The sequence below is a fragment of the Triturus cristatus genome, chromosome 10 (assembly GCF_964204655.1).
Source record: "Triturus cristatus chromosome 10, aTriCri1.1, whole genome shotgun sequence".
In the NCBI taxonomy this organism is placed as follows: domain Eukaryota; kingdom Metazoa; phylum Chordata; class Amphibia; order Caudata; family Salamandridae; genus Triturus; species Triturus cristatus.
Genome location: NC_140593.1, coordinates 145,785,721 through 145,807,937, shown reverse-complemented (window position 1 = coordinate 145,807,937; position 22,217 = coordinate 145,785,721). Strand labels below are relative to the sequence as shown.

General features: G+C 52.2%; 1 protein-coding gene across 3 annotated transcripts in view; it reads right to left on the bottom strand.

Moving 5' to 3' along the window:
• ACP3 (acid phosphatase 3) overlaps positions 1-22,217 on the bottom strand; it is a 319,800-nt gene that overhangs the window by 56,099 nt on the left and 241,484 nt on the right. For all 3 annotated transcript variants that reach the window (XM_085630667.1, XM_085630668.1, XM_085630666.1), the window contains exon 8: positions 19,101-19,183. In XM_085630667.1, the coding sequence (XP_085486793.1) occupies positions 19,101-19,183 (83 nt within the window). The remainder of the gene's footprint in view (positions 1-19,100; positions 19,184-22,217) is intronic.

Sequence of the window (22,217 nt, the reverse complement as noted above, 5' to 3'; positions counted from 1 at the left end):
GTCGTACCCCCACCCCTGTACGTGTCGTACCATCGTGTACCTACACCTCCGTCTATGTACACCCCAGTACGGTAGAGTCGTACCCCCACCCCTGTACGTGTCGTACCACCGTGTACCCACACCCCAGTACGTTCGAGTCCTACCCCCACCCCTGTACGTGTCGTACCATCGTGTACCCACACCCCAGTACGGTCGAGTCCCACCCCCACCCCTGTACGTGTCGTACCATCGTGTACCCACACCCCAGTACGGTCGAGTCCTACCCCCACCCCTGTACGTGTCGCACCATCGTGTACCTACACCACCGTCTATGTACACCCCAGTACGTTCGAGTCGTACCCCCACCCCTGTACGTGTCGTACCATCGTGTACCCACACCCCAGTACGGTCGAGTCGTACCCCCACCCCTGTACGTGTCGTACCATCGTGTACCCACACCCCAGTACGGTAGAGTCGTACCCCCACCCCTGTACGTGTCGTACCATCGTGTACCTACACCTCCGTCTATGTACACCCCAGTACGTTCGAGTCGTACCCCCACCCCTGTACGTGTCGTACCACCGTGTACCCACACCCCAGTACGTTCGAGTCGTACCCCCACCCCTGTACGTGTCGTACCACCGTGTACCCACACCCCAGTACGTTCGAGTCCTACCCCCACCCCTGTACGTGTCGTACCATCGTGTACCCACACCCCAGTACGGTCGAGTCCTACCCCCACCCCTGTACGTGTCGTACCACCTTCTAAGTACACCCCAGTACGGTCAAGTCGTACCCCCACCCCTGTACGCGTCGTACCATCGTGTACCTACACCACCGTCTATGTACACCCCAGTACGTTAGAGTCGTACCCCCACCCCTGTACGTGTCGTACCACCGTGTACCCACACCCCAGTACGTTCGAGTCCTACCCCCACCCCTGTACGTGTCGTACCATCGTGTACCCACACCCCAGTACGGTCGAGTCCTACCCCCACCCCTGTACGTGTCGTACCACCTTCTAAGTACACCCCAGTACGGTCGAGTCGTACCCCCACCCCTGTATGCGTCGTACCATCGTGTACCTACACCACCGTCTATGTACACCCCAGTACGTTCGAGTCGTACCCCCACCCCTGTACGTGTCGTACCACCGTGTACCCACACCCCAGTACGTTCGAGTCCTACCCCCACCCCTGTACGTGTCGTACCATCGTGTACCCACACCCCAGTACGGTCGAGTCCCACCCCCACCCCTGTACGTGTCGTACCATCGTGTACCCACACCCCAGTACGGTCGAGTCCTACCCCCACCCCTGTACGTGTCGTACCATCGTGTACCTACACCACCGTCTATGTACACCCCAGTACGTTCGAGTCGTACCCCCACCCCTGTACGTGTCGTACCATCGTGTACCCACACCCCAGTACGGTCGAGTCGTACCCCCACCCCTGTACGTGTCGTACCATTGTGTACCTACACCACCGTCTATGTACACCCCATTACGTTCGAGTCGTACCCCCACCCCTGTACGTGTCATACCATCGTGTACCCACACCCCAGTACGGTAGAGTCGTACCCCCACCCCTGTACGTGTCGTACCATCGTGTACCTACACCACCGTCTATGTACACCCCATTACGTTCGAGTCGTACCCCCACCCCTGTACGTGTCGTACCATCGTGTACCCACACCCCAGTACGGTAGAGTCGTACCCCCACCCCTGTACGTGTCGTACCATCGTGTACCTACACCTCCGTCTATGTACACCCCAGTACGTTCGAGTCGTACCCCCACCCCTGTACGTGTCGTACCACCGTGTACCCACACCCCAGTACGTTCGAGTCGTACCCCCACCCCTGTACGTGTCGTACCACCGTGTACCCACACCCCAGTACGTTCGAGTCCTACCCCCACCCCTGTACGTGTCGTACCATCGTGTACCCACACCCCAGTACGGTCGAGTCCTACCCCCACCCCTGTATGTGTCGTACCACCTTCTAAGTACACCCCAGTACGGTCGAGTCGTACCCCCACCCCTGTACGCGTCGTACCATCGTGTACCTACACCACCGTCTATGTACACCCCAGTACGTTCGAGTCGTACCCCCACCCCTGTACGTGTCATACCACCGTGTACCCACACCCCAGTACGTTCCGGTCCTACCCCCAACACAACCTCCTAAGTACGGAGCGCACCCCGGGCCCCAACATCACAACCGCATGTACGAGTCGTACCAACCCACACACAAGGACAGCACCGTACAACCAAATGGCCCATGTACACACCGTACACACGCTCAAAACGCACGTACGCAACCAGGCCAAAACTAAACAACACAAGAATACACCATACGAATGGCACAAAGCCACTAAACATGGCCAACAAACACTACAAAAACACCTTCACTGACCTGCAACTGCCAAAGACAAACAGAGGCCCAAAACACCACCACTACTTATAACACACCCACCCAAAATTCAAACACTGCCACACCCACCCATGGACCAATAAAAAGGGCCCACACACACAAACCATGAGCCTTTGCAACAGACTCACTGCTGCCAGACACCACAGCACCATACTACAAGCTTCACCACACCTTACACTTGCACACCTTCACACAACCACCTTCACAAACACACCCTCATCACATTCTCACACACACACACCCACAACCATCCACACCCCCCCCAACATCCACACACCCCCCCCACCATCCACACCCACACCCCTCACCATGCCCACTACCAAGAATCCAAAGTTCAGTAACCGAGAGTTGGAGGTCCTTGTTGATCAAATCCTCAGAGTCGAGCCACAGATCTTTGGAACATTGGTCAGAAACACCAGCCTGGCAGCAAAAACAGCCATGTGGCAGACCATCGTCGATGCTGTGAATGCTGTTGCGGACACCAGAAGGACCAGGCAGGAATGCCAGAACAGGTGGTACGATCTGCGGAGGAGGGTCCGAGCCAAGAGGCAGGAGGAACACGACCAGGCCAACGCCACCGGAGGAGGGCCCTCCCGCAGACCCGTACACTACCATCCCTGGGAGGAGAGGGTGATGGCCATACTGCCGGTGGAGGCAGTCGAAGGATTAGAAGGACTCCGAGACCCGGGTGAGTACACAAACAACGCACCTCACATGGGGGGAACGGCATCCACAACCAAAATCACTAACAGGCACGCAACCACCACAAGCCATCGCATGACACAACCACACTCCATGAGCACGCACATGCCTCTGCTGCCACCATGCCCCATGCACCCAGCTGGACAATGTCAAGTCACAGGCCACAGAAGACAACAACACATGACACGGTAACCCGGATGGCGGGAGGCTGGGCCCCAAAAATCACATAGTGCGACTCCGAAGCAGACAACAATGCACTCTGCCCATATGGCCCAGGTCACAGCCAGACAAACAGTGTGTCCCAACACAGGAATGACTTGTCAGCAAATGGCGGACGCCTTGCATCAACACATGGGGGTGAAGGCACTGTTTTGCACATGACAGCAGCTAATGAACAGCCAACATTGTGAAAGAGTGGCAGCACACACCACCACAGCAGCAGCGCACAGACACACATCACACCCAATGGGTGCCTGGAGATCAGAAACAAACTCACATCAACAAGCCAAGGGCCACTCAAAGATCTGCTAACAGTGTGTGCCCAGGAAGCTGGGCTGAGGTGACAGAGGGTGACACACGGAGGGAGGGAGAGGGGGACACAGAGGGAGGGAGAGGGGGACACAGAGGGAGGGAGAGGGGGACAGAGAGGGAGGGAGAGGGGGACAGAGAGGGAGGGAGACGGACAGACGGAGGAGGCTGACACACGGAGGGAGGGAGAGGGGGACAGAGAGGGAGCGAGACACAGGGAGAGCAAATCAGCCGTGTGGCGTGTGCGAATGTCTGCTCGTCAGCAGGTAGACTGCGTGCATGTAGACAAGGGTGGCCAGTGCCAGAATCCCCCCTCTTCACCATGGCAAAACACAGGGCCATGTCACAACCTGTTCACGAGCACAACGACAGCTACCTGGATCATATAAGTGTGTGGATCCACTCCATGTGCACATGTACAGTGCTACACGGAAGGCGCCAATGCATGGCTCGCAACACCTGCCCACTCCACTGCTGACTGCAGTCACACTTGACGCAGCAAGGAAGACTGTGCCACACATAGTTAAAGGGGCCAAAGTGGTGCCCAAGGGACACACCCATGCACAAGTGCACTGTGAGTGGAATGCAAGACAGATCCTAATTCCAAGAGGAAATGTGCCAACTTTGAAACTGATGAAACATGGATGTTGCATGGACCAAAATTAACATTGTCTCTCTCACACACAGGTCAACGTCGTGGTCCACCCCCCAACACAGGGGGGGAAGACTCACAGGACCTGGATCTGCAGGAGCCCGATCCCACCGGCAGCGACCACTCTCACCACTCTGTGGACGACCCCGACCGACCTGGCCCCTCTGGTGTCCAACCACCTGCAGCACCTGCGTCAGGTACAACTGTGCCAACCACCACCCCCACTCCTGCCACATCCCAGGAGACACCCAGGATCCCTGCCCCAACACCACAATGCAGCCAGGCTGGCCAGGAGGGACACGGTGTCCCGGGCACCCAGGAGGAGGCAGGCGACAACGCCAATGCCACCCCTCAGGGGTCCCGGAGACCCGATGTGCCCACAAGGGCAGGCCAGGCGCAAGTGGGCAGGGGTGGTGGGAGTGGAGGACGGCGGAGGCGCGAGCCTAACCAGTTGGCTGGGGATCCGGTATTTGCCCATGTCCGTAACATCCTGGACTCATACCGGCAGGACACCACGGGCATGGCCCAGGTTGTGTCCACCCTCAATGAGATCAAGGGGAGCCTCGATGAGATAAAGACCCAGCAGGCCCAGCAACATGCGGAGCTACATGCCTGTCTACTGGTACACCAACGGAGGATGGAGGACAGACAGGCTGAGCAAGTGACGGCATTCCAGGGGATTCACGCTACACTCCGTCGGATGGCCGACAACATAGCCGACCCTCCCTGTGCCAGAAGGCGGAGAACATCACCACCCACAGGGAGGGATCAGGAGGAGGAGGAGGAAACATCCGACGGAGCATCCCAGACGTCGTCACGGCCTGCTGCTGAGGTTCCCCGCAGGAGGGCGGATCGTCAACGGAAAGGACCGTGAGGGTCGGCGCTACATCACCATCTCCCAGGACACCTGGCCTGGCACCTGGCCCACTGGAGCAACAGCATCACAGCATCAAGAGACATTCTCTGCCACATGGCCCTGCTGGTCACTGGCTGACCAATGTTGACAAAGACTGTGGCATGGACTCTGAGGATTTCCAATGGCAAGGACACCAACTCCCCTACTGAACTTTGGATTCCAAACTCCCGGAAAGCCCCTCACTTTGTCCCCCCCCCCGCCCCCCAATAATAAATCACACTATGAAGAGTAGATGCCTGCTGGTTGCATTATTACCTAACATGTGTCTTGTAAAGTCTAAACATGCCTGAGTCATCTTTTGTCTTCAACCATCCACACCCTGGGGCCTGAGTCTGGCACAGGACACATGGGTCACAGTGTATTAGGCAAGACAGACATGGAGCACCATACACACCCGTGATGGGCCCAACCAGCTGAGGGGGTTGCCGAACAACCGTGCTGAGACACATATTGAGTACAGCAACAGTCATGCGCAGAGGTCAGGGATCCAGTCCAGTGTCCTGGGGGGCACCCAGGTATGTGTAGACAGGTGGCAGAACCATGTCCTGCAAGCTTGAGTCCGGTGGATGCAGAGAATGGGGGCCTGGCCAACGTTGGATGCATGGGGATGGCACATGTCACAATACCCACACAGTCATGGACATCATGCCCAATACACAGTCTCAGCCCACACACACAGCTTGCATCTTGCCACTCGACACATTGACACATAGCCACAATCAGGGAATACCATGCCAGACATGCAGGATGCACCGTGGCAACACACCAGCATTGACTGAGAAGAGGCACCTTGGAGGCATAGGGACACCTTTATTAGTCATGTATTCGGGATTGCAGAGGCAACTCGAAGTACACATGAACACATCATGTGGAGTAACATGTGGGTCCAACACTGGCACCCCCCTTCAGCAGCACACATGCGTGTTCGCCATGGAACTGGCACACAAGCGTCGGCTAACAGCTAAATACCCACAGCTGCACACGGAGAGCCTGCCATACACCATAGATCCACTGATGTCGAAGTCCCACACCATGTCAAGCCAATGCTAACCGTATGTGTCCGAGGGCAGGGTCACACACATTGATGCCATCATCACAATCCCCTATCCCATCACTGATGACTGTCAACCAGGCAGACCATCTATTCAGGAGTACTCAGCTGCATGTCGTGTCCCATGGGGATGCGACATGGCTGCAGAGGAACCAAACATCGACAGGGGCAGTGTGCATACATTGTGAACAACTGCCACACCCAATACACCTCAGATGCATCCCTTACCCCATGGAGACTTCCAAACGTGTCCGTGCCTGTAACGCTGAGTCAGCCCACGATGTCGTGTCCAGGAGGAATAGCAGTGCCACAACAATGCAACCAGCAGACGGCATGCGCAGGTACCTGGGGAAGAGAGACACACAAGAAGTCAGCCACAAAAGGCACAGCCACTTGCATGTGCATTTACTCGACACATGTATGGATGACAACATGCTAGGTCACAATTATGACTGGGGAAGTACAACCATCACTGGCACCATCACTCCAGTGACACACCCACACACACCTCTGACTCACGTGCCATACATGCAGGTGGAGACACACATCACAACGCATGCCACACGGGGACCAATGCGTGCACACTCAGACACTGGTACTCACCACTAAGCAAAGAAGTTGCGTATGAGCCGAGTCCGGATGTCCTTTTGCGGCTCCACATCCTCCACATCACTAGCCCCATTGCCAAGCCCTTCGTCCTCCACGGGTGGATGGTCCTCGTCATGTTGATCCAGGATGAGTGGCACAGCTCTTTCAACTGCCATGTTGTGCAGCATGCAGCAGACCATGAAGATCTTGCAGACCTTCGCCGGGGCATATGGGAGTGCGCCGCCGGTCTTGTGGAGGCACCTGAATCGGCTCTTCAGCATGCCAAACGTCCTCTCTATCACTCGCCTTGTCCAGCCATGGGCGGTGTTGTAGCGGAGCTGGGCCGGCGTGATGGGGTTGCGGAGAGGTGTCAGCAGCCAAGGCATGTTGGGATAGCCAGCGTCCCCTACATGGGAAGCACATGGTCATCGTTAGAAGTGGTGAAGCGGTCGTGCTGGTAGGCTATACAGAATACAGGACAGACAGACTGTACCCACCAACAACACATGCCCGTTCGTTGCGCAGCTGCATTATCATATCAGGCATCCCGCTACGCCTCATGATGTAGGCATCGTGTGCTGATCCTGGAAAACGAGCACAGACATGTGAAATCGCCATGTTGGACTGACACACCACAAGGGCATTGATGGAGTGGTAGTGCTTCCGATTGCGGTACGCCACCTCCCGTGCGTGTGGTGGTACCAAAGCTACATGTGTCCCATCTATGGACCCAATGACATGGGGCATCCCTCCCAGGGCATAGAATCCACGCTTGACCTCAGTCATCTGTTCAGGGGTTGGGAACTTGATGAAGTCATCCAGGTGAATCAACATGGCCTCTAAGAAATCATGCAGCACACCGCTGAACGTGCTCTGGGACATGCCACCAACATGAGCTATGGTATTTTGAAAGGTACCCGTGGCAAGAAAATGTAGGGCAGCCATTACCTTCAGCTGGGGTGTCAGTGCCGTGGGATACCTGTGCTGCGGTTGCAGGTGTGGTGCCAGTCTCGCCGTCAACTCCAGAATCAACGGTTGGGTGAAGCGGTAGAGCCGGATGCTGTCATTCTCCTGCATGGCAGCCAAGTCTGGAATTCTTCGGGCAAGAGGCGGCGCTCTGCAGTAATTTGGAAGTGACAAGGAAGAGTGAGTGCACTACGACAACAACTCATGTGTACTGAGCACATGTTAATCTGTCAATACACACATGCTACATAGGTAGTCAGGTATGTGCTACATGGCCAGGACACGTATGGATGCAAGGTGACACTCCTTCCAAGACCCAGCTACACACGGAGATTGAGAACCTCCCCATGCCACGCCATGGGAATAGCTGTGTCCCAGTGCAAGTGAACAGCCAGACGCAACACAGGAGTGACATACGCCCACACATCAGCAGCAGTAGGATGCCGATTGCAGAGACTGGTAGCGGAACACTGGAGCCACAGGTCACATGACATTACACTAGGACAGCCCACACACCTTGCCATGAAGGTGCACATGTCATGACTCACCACACAATCATTGTGAGGATGCAGACATGTCCTTGTCACGCTACTCCGTGTCCCATGCATACATGTGCACCTCACATCCGATACCACATGTGGCATGGTGTGCGGAACAGTGTGCAATGACAATCTACACACAGACACATGTTGGTTGCTGCAACGGCTGCAGCTTTTGAGGGTGCTCCAACATCAACCTGATGGGAAGCCCCCACACATACATGACATAGTCACATTGTGCACCGTGGGTAGTGACAAGTCAGGTGTCATAACCCCTGTACCGGGCATCAGGGGACACTTCCGTGTGTTGGTGTCCGTGCCATGCCAGTGACGCTCACCCCAAGTGCGCAGTACGACATGCACACATGTCAAAGGAGTCAAGGGCATGCCTGGCACACATCGCACCATCACACAGTACATCTGTAGACATCTCATCATACATCTGGTGCCTTCTCGACTCAGGAGTAATGTACCACATCACAGGCCGTCACACCTGTGCCCCACACATGTAGTGATGCACAGACGATGCCTCGATGTCAATTAATGGACAAGTATGTCCATCCATGGACAAGTATGTCCGCCCTATCCCTACCTGTGTGCCGCCTGTCACCACTGTGATGTGTGAAAACCGCTGTACTGCTGCCAAGAGGGCCTGTGTACGTTCCCATATCACTATGGGAGTGCTGCCGTATGTGTACCCATCGTGATGGCGAGCGTACAGGCATGTGTACGGCCTGTACCACTACGAGTACGCATACGCGAGGACACCCATAGTGGTACGGGCCGTACACACGCCTGTATGCTCCCTATCACTATGGGTGTCCTCACGTATGCGTACTCGTAGTGATATGGAGCGTACAGGCGTGTGTACGGCCCGTACCACTATGGGTGTCCTCGCGTATGCGTACTCGTAGTGATAGGGAGCGTACAGGCGTGTGTACGGCCCGTACCACTACGAGTACGCATACGCGAGGACACCCATAGTGATAGGGAGCGTACATGTGTGTGTACGGCCCGTACCACTATGGGTGTCCTCGCGTATGCGTACTCGTAGTGATAGGGAGCGTACAGGCGTGTGTACGGCCCGTACCACTACGAGTACGCATACGCGAGGACACCCATAGTGATAGGGAGCGTACAGGCGTGTGTACGGCCCGTACCACTATGGGTGTCCTCGCGTATGCGTACTCGTAGTGGTACGGGCACGTACAGGCGTGTGTACGGCCCGTACCACTACGAGTACGCATACGCGAGGACACCCATAGTGATAGGGAGCGTACAGGCGTGTGTACGGCCCGTACCACTATGGGTGTCCTCGCGTATGCGTACTCGTAGTGGTACAGGCGCGTACAGGCGTGTGTACGGCCCGTACCACTACGAGTACGCATACGCGAGGACACCCATAGTGATAGTGAACGTAGTCACGCGTGTACGGGCCGTTGCAATGCATTTGGGGTGCCCTAGGGCCCCGGAACGCACCGTACCTGTGTGTGAAGCTCCAAATTACATAGGGGACACATGAGGGACAAGTATTAAGGCCTACATGCATGCTGGTTGTCATGGAGACCAAGTTCAAAATTCGAATTTCTTCTGGAAGGTGAACAGCAGAAGTCAGTTGGAATTAAAATACTTTGTTGCAATGTGTTTGTGGAGCTGACATCATGCAGGAGAATGAAACCGATAGAGTACACACAGACTGCTAGGTTTGACGTGATTGGTGGAAACATAGGATGCAAATGTGAGTGACCAATCACTCTGTACTCCTGTGCATGAGACAGGGCAGAAAGGCATATATAAGGCAGCCAGGTCCCATGAGGGAGTACTTGCCTGCACATCTTTGAATTCGTCGACCCAGCTGCTGCTACTGATTCCCTGGAACCATGTCAAGGGCTGTGGAGAGGTCACAGCCATTCACCCTGGAGGAGAACATGGCATTGCTGGATGTGATCCTCCCACAGTACCCCATGCTGTATGGGCGACCAGGGTATCAGGTGAGTGCATAGGCCACTGGCACAGACTGTCCCTATGTTGTGACTGTGACTTCTGGCATTGTGTCCTGGTGTGACACACATGCCATGTACTGTTGGGGGGGTCCCAGGGGGGGGATGCCTGATGTCTCCCAGCAGTGCCCTGAGACAGGAGGGGTGTGTGCCTATCACTAACAGCAGTGCCCTGAGACAGGAGGGGTGTGTGCCTATCACTAACAGCAGTGCCCTGAGACAGGAGGGGTGTGTGCCTATCACTAACAGCAGTGCCCTGAGACAGGAGGGGTGGGTGTGGAGTCCTCACAGCAGTGCCCCGAGACAGGAGGGGTGTGTGCCTATCACTAACAGCAGTGCCCTGAGACAGGAGGGGTGTGTGCCTATCACTAACAGCAGTGCCCTGAGACAGGAGGGGTGGGTGTGGAGTCCTCACAGCAGTGCCCTGAGACAGGAGGGGTGTGTGCCTATCACTAACAGCAGTGCCCTGAGACAGGAGGGGTGGGTGTGGAGTCCTCACAGCAGTGCCCTGAGACAGGAGGGGTGTGTGCCTATCACTAACAGCAGTGCCCTGAGACAGGAGGGGTGTGTGCCTATCACTAACAGCAGTGCCCTGAGACAGGAGGGGTGGGTGTGATGCACAGTGTGAGCCTTGATCATTGATTGTGACATTGCCATCATTCCACCTGTGTACCCACTATGGCACGTACTGCTTTTTCCCTCACCAGAGGATCATGTCCCTATGACAAAGGTGCAATGCGTTTGCTGCATGACATGCCTTGTTGTAACCAGCTAATTTATTCTCATATGTCTCTCTGTGACATGTGGCTGGTGTATTGATGTGGTGTCACTTGTTCTTCCTCACAGGTAGGCGCCACTGCCAAGGAGCAGATCTGGCTGACCGCCGTCAGTGCCATGAGGGGTGTGGATGGTCGGAGGCGGAGCCTGTCCCAGGTGAGGAAACGCTGGCAGGATATCCGGTGCTGGACGCGGAGGATTGTACGGGTCCTGCTGGGGGACACACCTGAGAGCCACAAGAACCGCGGCCGCCGCCGTCTGAGCCACCTCCACAGGTGTGTGCTGCCGGTGGTCTTTCCAGACTTGGAGAGGCGCTCACAGGCGATGCAGCAGCCGGAAGGGGGTAGGTACATGTGTGTTTGTTGTGTGTCACCGGCATTTGTAAGGGCACAGTAGCATGAACACACTGCCAGGGTTTAAAGGTGCTGTGCAGATCCAGTTTGCCCCAGTATAGCGCTGCGCCCCTGCCACCCTTCCCCTCCTTGCAATGTGTTCCCTGGTCTGTGTGTAGTCACTCCTTCACAAGGTAATGTAGGCTGGCGCTTTGTCCACGAGAACTATGCCTGTAGCATCATGTGTGGGGGTGGTGTGTTACAGGTTTTGGGACCTTGGCTGTGCCCTGTCAAGTTCACTGCATGTGGGTTCCATGTCAGTTGGCACTGATGCTGACTCCAGACATGGGAGTTGGTCTCTCATGTGTCATGCCTTACAGCGCGCATGTCCTATGTAGTGGCCTGTGACATGATGTGCATGAGTGTGCGATACGCATAGTGCAGGGATGGTGGCGTGTGTTGCAGTCATTACCATTCAGGAGCATGGAGTTGCGTGGCCACTACTGTCCCCTGGGGCACCTTTTCCTCAGTGTTGTATGTGTCATCATAAACGTGGACACTCTCAGTGTCTACAGCGTAGGTTGTGCTCTGTGCCATTGTCCCCTGGCACCATGTATATAGCCTTGCTATTTTGTACAGGTGTCCACTGTGCAGCCTGACCTGAATGTCCTTCTTCATACTCACAGTTGCCAGTGCCTGTGTGTCTTGTTATACTCATCTGAGGATGGGCACTGGTACCTCATTATTTGTACAGGCGCACCTTGGCTGTTTGGCGTCAAATCTTGCATTTTGCCTGCCCCTGTGTTTATCACCCAGACTATGAGATGTTGGTGCCACCTGTGTCTCAACAATTTGCCTCGTGTAGGGGGTGGTTGGGGCGGGCAAAGCCTATATGTCAAATCCTGATTTCTACTTGCTGGGTCTGGGCAGTGTGTGATGTTTGTCTGGACACACACGCAAGGTGCAGTGACCGAGTCATGTTGGGCATGTTTTCAGCATTACCTATGCAGCATGTGTCTCAAGTTCATGGATATGGTCCCTGGTCATCGGTATTTTCGCCAACGCTGTGTGGTGCAGATGCAGTGCTGGATTGTCCCCAGGGCCTGGGTGCTATGTCAGACTCCGTTTCCTGTCTTTAGCTATTGTCTCATGCTCTCCATGGTATTTCAGTGGCATGGTGGCTCAACCAACTGTGTGTTTCATGCCCTACATCGGTACCTTGTTTAGTAGATGTTAGGGATCTTCCTTTTCAGGCTATGCAATGTTACCTATGTAGATTGGACTCATGTGACAGATGTGTACAGGTGTCTGATTAATTTCTGTCTCTCCGCCCTGCCCACAGCATCGTCGGGGGACACAGAGGGAGACATGGACACAGACAAGGCGGAGGGACCGAGCACCAGTGCCAGCCGTGACATCGGGGCTAGCACATCGAGTGGGACAGAGGCGGAGGATAGTGCGGCCGAGGACCTGTCGACTGGCACGTCAGAATACGAAGCTGACAGGTCCGAGGAGGATGTCTCCGAGTGGGCGGTGGCTGCACCAGCAGCTGACAGCGGAACAACACCTCGCACCGCCCCCTCAGTTCCCATCAGCCGCCTCCCACTTGCTCGTGTCCCTTCCCAGCGTGCACGGTCACCGCATGTCTCCTTCATGCCAGGCACCGCACCCCCTGCCCCTGTCTCCACTGCTGCCGCCAATGCTGAGTCTGTGGACATCCAGCGGCAGCTGCAGGCTGGTCAGGCTGCGATCCTTAATGTCCTCCATGCCCACGGCCAAACCCTCACCAACATCGAGGCATACTTGGAGGGCATTCATTCATCGCAGGCTGACCAACGCAACTTGCTGAGGTCCATAGACTCCACACTGACTGCAGCAGTGGGTCTCATGCAGCGCGACCTCCCCCCACCTACCCCTGCCCCATCCACACTTCCCACTCCCATGCCTGTCCCACGTACACCCAGACGTCGGCATGCACCCACATCAACAGACACAGGCACCACACCAGCAGGGAAGGTCCACCGCACTCCTCCTGACACGCACACACAGGGTGAGGTAGGCACACCCACTGGGTCGGGGGGCAAACGTGTGACACGCAGCCATAGTGGGAGTCCGCATTCCACCCAGTCCACTCCCTCCAAATCCCCTCCCCTCAGCTCTCCTGGCCACATCTCCCCCAAGGACTCCTTCATGGCCGCTCTGTCCCTGAGCCCCACAGTGACACCACCACGCAAGCGGTCAAGGAAGTCCTCGGTCAGGGTGGTTGATTCTCCCCCCCCTGTCTACACCCTCCCCCGGTGGCGCTGCGACCCATCCCTCTGACCCCCCCCCCCTCCTTGGGGCCTGTGGATCCTTCGGGTGCAGGGGAATCCCTGGAGGACCTTGCAAAGGTGTGTAGTGCCATCCTGGCCTCCGCCTTTGGCCCTGCCCCAAAGGATGGAGTCCTCCATCCCTGCACCCACAACGCCTCCCCTTTGCCCTGATGTCCCTGCGGTGCCTGTTGCTTCCCCCCCCCATGATGCCCTCACCCCTGTGGAAGACGATGGCATGTAACTGTGCAGGCAAGGTAGGGGACACGCATCCCACTGTGTCCCCCATCCAGCTGAGACTCATTGACTGCCCTATGGGCTTTGTGAATATTGAACTGCCTGCGATCCACAGACATTGTGCTCATGCTGAATAAAGCTTTATTTCTTTTTTCATTATAACACTACTGCTATGCTGGTATTGGTGTTGGTGGGGCTGCTACATGGTTTTGGGTGGTGTTTATGTGTTGGGTGTGTGGGATATGTAGTAGTGTGCTGCTCATTGGGGGGACCCTGGGATCTGTGTGCCATCACAAGGTGTTAGCTAACTTTCTTTGTTCATGTAAGCAGTTACTGCATGGTGCAATTGTCCCAGGGTGTATTCCTTCCTCTGTGTACCCTGATATCTTCCCTGCAGGGTGTTCCCAATGTTTAGCGCAGAGCTGTGTCTACATGAGCTGTGTGTGTGACGGAGCCCTTCTACTTTGGCCATGCATGCAGGGCCATGTCTCCACCTGCAACATTCGTGGCATCCTTGGTGATCACTGTACTTGTGTGTGGAGTCTGTTGACATGAGTTCATGGGGACATGTTCCCTTGTAGGCAGTATGCATGTGGGTACTTCCAGCCTCACACACATGTGTTACACCCCTCCTGTCTCAGGGCACTGCTGGGAGCACTCTGTACCCACCCCTCCTGTCTCAGGGCACTGCTGGGAGGACTCCACACCCACCCCTCCTGTCTCAGGGCACTGCTGGGAGGACTCTGCACACACACCTCCTATTTCTGGATATGTACGCTTGGAACATACACGGTGGGGGTACGCTCCATGCATTCGAGGTGAGGGTACGAGTCTACTTACACTGGTGTGGTGGGGGTACGGTCCGTACGTCCGCGGGTGAGGGTACGAGTCGTACTTACACTGGTGGGGTGGGGGTAGGCTCCATGCATACGCGGGTGAGGGTACGAGTCGTACTTACACTGGTGGGGTGGGGGTAGGCTCCATGCATACGCGGGTGAGGGTACGAGTCGTACTTACACTGGTGGGGTGGGGGTAGGCTCCATGCATACGCGGGTGAGGGTACGAGTCGTACTTACACTGGTGGGGTGGGGGTAGGCTCCATGCATACGGGGGTGGGGGTACGAGTCGTACTTACACTGGTGGGGGTGGGGGTACTGTCCGTACGTCCGCAGGTGAGGGTACGAGTCGTACTTACACTGGTGTGGTGGGGGTACGGTCCGTACGTCCGCGGGTGAGGGTACGAGTCGTACTTACACTGGTGGGGTGGGGGTAGGCTCCATGCATAGGCGGGTGAGGGTACGAGTCGTACTTACACTGGTGGGGTGGGGGTGCGGTCCGTACGTCCGCGGGTGAGGGTACGAGTCGTACTTACACTGGTGGGGTGGGGGTAGGCTCCATGCATACGGGGGTGGGGGTACGAGTCGTACTTACACTGGTGGGGGTGGGGGTACGGTCCGTACGTCCGCGGGTGAGGGTACGAGTCGTACTTCCACTGGTGGGGTGGGGGTAGGCTCCATGCATACGCGGGTGAGGGTACGAGTCATACTTACACTGGTGGGGTGGGGGTAGGCTCCATGCATACACGGGTGAGGGTACGAGTCGTACTTCCACTGGTGGGGTGGGGGTAGGCTCCATGCATACGCGGGTGATGGTAGGAGTCATACTTACACTGGTGGGGTGGGGGTAGGCTCCATGCATACGCGGGTGAGGGTACGAGTCGTACTTACACTGGTGGGGTGGGGGTAGGCTCCATGCATACGGGGGTGGGGGTACGAGTCGTACTTACACTGGTGGGGGTGGGGGTACGGTCCGTACGTCCGCGGGTGCGGGTACGAGTCGTACTTACACTGGTGGGGTGGGTGTACGCTCCATACGTACGCGGGTGGGGGTAGGGTCCGTACATATCCGTCCCCACGCTATGTGATGCTTGTGCGGGCCGTACCCAGGCCTTTGCCACGTGGGTACGATCCGTCCCGCCATTGTTGGGGTGACGTGGGTGTGGGCGTGGTACGTCTCGTACCCACGCTCTTCAGGCGTGGGTACGGGACGTACCGGTCTGGTTGTGTTGCCGGTTCGCGTGGTGACGGACTTCCGTTGTGGCGGTCGCTGGCTTAGCTGGACACGCCCCCACCCCCTCGTAGTGACCAGGGCATGGGTGTCAGGTATGTCCTGGGCATGTGTGGTGTGTGACTTTGGTGGGGGTTTTGTGGCCTGCCCTGGTCCTGCCACCCCCACCCCACCCCACTTTCCCCCCTCCCTTAGTTATTCTGACCTTCTGCGGCGTCTGCGTCGTAACCTGTAGAGGAGGTGGACTGCTATGAGTGCCGGGATGACACGTAGGTTCGGGTCCATGTCTGTCCGTCGCGTACGGGTCCTTCTTGTTTGCGTCGTCCTGTGTGTCCGTCGCGTACTGGTCCTCCTTGATCGCGTCGTCCTGTGTGTCCGTCGCGTACTGGTACTCCTTGATCGCGTCGTCCTGTCGCGTACTGGTCCTTCTTGTTCGCGTCGTCCTGTCTGTCCGTCGCGTACTGGTGGTCCTTGTTCGCGTCGTCCTGCTTTCCCGGCAGTTTTTGGCAGCCGGAAAATATTCACCGTGCGGGATGACGTCGGTGCGAATCGTGATTCCTGGTTCGTGAATGGCAGGCTGCGAGCGTCCCGACGTCAGGTCGGCGCTTTCCCGGATCGCATTGGTAGGTTTATTTTGTTCGGTCGGGCTTTTTTACGAATCGTACGGAAATGGTGTTCCCGTGCGATTCGTAATTCCTTGTTTGTAAAATTTGACGACCGGATACGCGTCGGACGGAGATTATGCTCCGTCCGACGGTTCGTACCCGGTTTTTACCGGATCGTGATCGGCACCTATATGTTCTGAGTTGAGTGGTGAAGAAGTGCATCAAAGTGTCCGAATCGAGAGTGCGGGACCATCCTAAGTGTTTGATGTATTTTTGTATTACTCGTTTAATATGTATTTAGCGTATAAGTAGTGGCTTTCTTACCATTGTTTTAGTATTATTCTTCATATGTATTAGTCTGTTTTCTTTAGTAAATATTATTCATTGTTTTAGTTTATTTTTAAGGGACGATAGATGGCTTGTATTCTTTTGTCTTTTAGAATGGAACATTCTTACAGATTTAAGAATGTTTAGATGTATCTGGGCTGGAAGATTCTGGAGATGGTTACACTGTTGGGGGTCTTTGTGGCTCCATCGTAGTTTTCTACTGTAATACATTTTTAACAATAGCTCAATTTCTGGAGTCTCAACTGTTAGACACAGCTCATTTTACAAACCACTACAGAGCGACAGATGAGGACTCACATCCAGGAAGTGGTCTATTACTTCAAGTTCCAATCAGTGACCTTGACAATGCTTGATCAGTTAACTCTCTGCACCTCACATTCTTCCAGAGGCTGGGCCAATGGGTACTGAAGATGGCTGCTGAATCTCATATCTTCTGTTTACTACCCGTACCAGGTCCCTGGAGCAGTGATACTGGCTGATGTCTCAGCGACAAACTGTTATGATTGTACTGTCATCTTATTACCCTCTGGAGATTGGAAGAGTGCTGAGCCAATGTGAGGTCAGACAGTCTCTACCAGGGGAAGAGTGACGTGAGACTGGGAGTTATCCAAATTTGGCCTACTTGTTTGCTTGCACTGATTCTCTATTGCAATCTCTCTGATGTCTTTCCCTTGCCCCTAGGATCACCTGGGGCTCAAAGTTCTTGAAGTTTATGTTATTTTAAAGCACTGACTTGGTGATATATGATTAAAAAGGGCTGAGTTGTATACTTTGAATGTAATACCATAGTTTTGCGGTGATTGTTTTTTGATGCGCCATGTTTTGTTTGCACTGGAATATGCCCAAAAATAATGTAAAACTAAACCGCTTGAAAATTGCAACAGTTATCTTGTTAAAATATAAGAATTATAAATGTGACCTGAGTGCACTGCACCAAGCTCAGCCTTCCATCCATTTCCTTTTCATTCATACATTTGTCTCTCTAAATGGAATCCTCATTCCAAAGTCCTTTCTGTTTGCAGTGATTGTAAACACTAGTTGCATCACAACATTGTTGGATTGTACATGTATATACTTTATGCACCAAAAATTGCTCTTGGGTAAATCTTAGCACTCAAGCCCTAGAACATTTTTGTTGGTATTGCCTTTGGAAAACATGAAAAGCCTGTTTGTGCATGCATTCAGATGTCCAGTCAGCATAATGGTTAATTATATCCTGCAATGAACTTGACTGTCAAACTTTTTTTATGTGCCTAAGTTCTTATGAGGGAGAATAAAATCAGAAATCTGAAGGCACAATTTCTAAGCCCTGGATCACAGACTCAGGTTCTGTGGAGATTTATATCCCCAGGTGGAATTTTCAGCTGGGAAAAATCAACTAGTAAATTACATTTTCAATTGCCTGACATTAAGGGAACTTACTTCGTTTGAGGTCGCCGTCAAGATTCTCAAATAGGAATATGTACCATGGTCACTGCTTACCTATTTGTGAATCAGATACCACCCTCTTTGAGGTGCTGGTATCTAACAAATGGTTGGCAACCATAATTGAAGTCACAAACCATTGATAAATTCTTCTCAGAATCGTAGATACGAGGTTGCCTCTTTCATGCCCTCTTCTATTTTCAATTCGGACGGGGTCGCAAACGCCCTTATATGAGTCGGAAAAACTTTCCCAAGTCATAAAAGGGCTTATGTAAATAGTAAAAAGGTGCTTTGTGGTTGCACACCCTGTGGATTTCATTGCTGGTTTTGTGACACAAAAAACTTTCATACTTCAAATTGACAACATTCTGTAAGATGATATTCAACCTGTAAAAAAGTAAATTTAGCCTCACAGCAAAGGTTACCATATGGGCCTCCATAGAGTGGGAAAGGTAAGGAAATAGAGACAGAATTAAAGAAATTCAAGAAAACAGAAAAAGTTTGATGTGTTTATCCAAAAATCTAAATATTCGTATATGAGCAACTGTACAGAGGAGAACACTTCATGAATTCTACAACTTCAGGTAGATTTCTGACATATTAAATGAAATTTGTGAATCAGCCCCAATAGTCAACTCATACTTACGGCTGAATACATGATCAGTTTCCTCTTAGTAGGTGTTGCGACAAAATCTGTGATATTTTTCAGAATGGCACCCACAAGGACACCTAGAACAAAAGAGAAGAACATGATTAGGCAGGACCCTTGCGTAACTTCTGCGCAGGTACCCACATAAACGTGGAGGGTTTTCATTGCACAAGTTTTTCCAGGTAAAATGTGTAAAAACAAAAATCTTAGAATGGGGCAAAGCATGCAGTATTACTGACTAACCCCTAATTCGACCACCAGAGTGCTTAATGATGTGTGAACACTGCACCATGGAAAAACAAATAAAACATGGTTTCAGTAATTCACCGTGAGCTATTACTGTAACGCATTACTGGGGCACTCTAAATAAGGATGCTTGTTCCCTTGCATAAACCTGTGGAAAGTTTAGAAGTGGTGCTGTCTTTTTCAGACTTATTTAGGTTACTAGCATTTCATTTTTGGGACACAATTATGTAGTACTTGGTGGATTCTTTTTAAACATGGTTATATTAAGGTTAGGTACACTTACAATTGGTCTTAACTTTGAATGCTTCCTGCTGAGAGTTTTAATGTTATGTTATGTTATTGAAACTTGTATGGCGCACGTATACCCGTAGGTGTCTTGGCGCTTTCAGGATCATAGACATACTGCACTAAGGTATAGTTAATTTCTGAAAAGCCAAGTCTTGGGTTGTTTTCTAAATGCAAGAAGGGTGGGTATTGTCCTAAGATATAGTGGAAGAGAGTTCCCAGGTCGCTTTTCTGATTCTAATGGTGGTAACCAGGCTGGCATTGGCTGATCGAAGAGGTCTGCTTGGAGAGTACCAACTAAATGTATTCCAAAGTAATTTGGGACCTTCTCTGTGCAGAGCCTTGTGAGCAATGCAGGGTGCTTTAAATTTGACTTGTTGGCATACTGGAAGCCAGTGAAGATCCTGAATGCCTGTCGCTATTGGCTGATATTTGGGAACATCCAGGATCAATCTGGCGGCAGCATTCTGTTCCGCTTGCAGCTTCCTAAGTAATCTGGCTTGAAGATTCATGTATAGGCCATTACAATAGTCCAGTTTGGACAGGACTAGCGAGGACACAACAGTTTTTCTGGTGTTTCTAGGAATAAAGGGGAGGATTTTTCTCAAGAGTTTTGATGGTGAAAAAAAGAGGAGGATACAACCTTAGACACCTGGGTCTTGAAGTTGAGTTTATAATCCATAATAAAGCCAAGGTTTTTGGCTTTCATTACTGGGATAGGAGGTGGGCCCAGGTTATCTGGCCATCAGTCTGGAGACCAAGCTACAGAGAGGTTACCGAACAGTACCACTTCTGTTTTGCTTGAATTCAATTTCAAGCAGTGCTTGCTCATCCAGCTACTCAGGGGAGTCATACAGTCATGTAATTTTAGAGAGTGATTAGCATCCTTATCCACCGCAGAGCTCACCAGCTGGGTGTCATCAGCGTATGATGTTGGATTCAGGTTAAAATTTGTAATCAGTGGGGCGAGTTCAGAGACATAGATATTAAAAAGCGTCGGGCTCAGCGAGGAGCCCTGCGGAACCCCACACGGCAGGGTAAATGGTGAGGATTTAAACTGACCTAAATGTACCATTTGGGATCTCCCTGATAAAAAGGATGTTAGCAGAGTGAGAGCCTTTCCTCTTATTCCTATATTGTTCAGATGGTGGGTCAATAGCCATGGTCCACCGTACCGAACGCTGCAGACAGGTCCAGCAAGAGTGTGAAACTATGCAAAACAATAGACAACACTTAAATCATAGACAACATGCAGTGACTAATTTTCCAAATGAAAGTTTACATTTAAAAAACAAAAAATCAGCTTAGCTTTTTAAAACAAATGCGCTCTCTCACCAATATAGTAAGGCATTAAAAGATTGACATTCTTATCTGGAGCCAGTTATAAAACGCAGATTACAATCACCTTTGTGTCACTCATATCTGGCATGCCTACCAATTCCTCATCTTTAGACTTCCCGATGCAACCATCCAGTTCAATACGTTTTAAAATAAAGGGAGCAACAGAAGGGGAAGATCAAAAGAGATAAAAAAAGAAGAAAGTCCATTTCCTCTTATGGCCCGTATACTTCACTTTAACAAATAGTTAGCACACTGCAACCCTTACCAATGTGCAGGCACCTGCATGTCCAGTGCACTAATATCATGAATTTTATGTATTTCATTTGTTCTTAATTAAGAAAGATTTAATAGGAGCACAGTACTCAAAGAACTGACTATGGAATAAGATGAATATAACGTTAAAATTCCACTGTTCCATTCTCACCTCCAACATTACTGGCATGATTCAAATCACCATTTTAGATTCATGGAAGAAAGTTAAATTTTTTTTACGCATTTCAGGAATTCAGATCTGGATTTCTCATAGAGGTAAATAGTTTTACTACAGGAGATTATTCTGCCATAAGTGTGTATAATTTGTATCTATGTTAATATTTCATGCTAAGAACTGGTGGTAAATACAATGGTTTTGTATTTTTTTATTATATATTTTATTGCAGAGGTGCAACAAAAAACATACAAGGAAATAAATACAAAGACATATCGCAGAAATAAACAATGAATAAAACAATCCCATACCGAAGGCTTAGTAAATATATCACAATGCTCTGTTACTAAGACCCAGCAGTGCTGTTGCTTTCTGCGGAGACCATAAAACAACTCTATAATTCATAAAATTGCTTCGATCATCCAACCCTCTTTGCGTACTCCTCTCTCTGCCCCTGACCCTCTGCATTTTACCCAGCCAGTCAGCGAATGAAAGGGACAGGTTTAGAGGTCTAATTTCTTAGAAGTAACGATCTGGCCACCAGCATTGAGATAAATATTATCGTGTGAATTATTTTCGCTATCAACAGAATAAGGCAAAGTCCTAAAATACCAAAAAACTGAATATGTTCTTCCAAAAATTATTTAGTTTAGAATAGTGCCAAATCATGTGATTTCAATTATCAATGTTTATCGCATCGCATCTGAAGCATTTGTTTGGGTAATCTTTACACATTCTGTTTATAAATAGGGCGGTCCCATAGAGAAGCCTTTTTGAAAAAAATTGAATCTTGAAATAATTGGCACGCCTCAGAA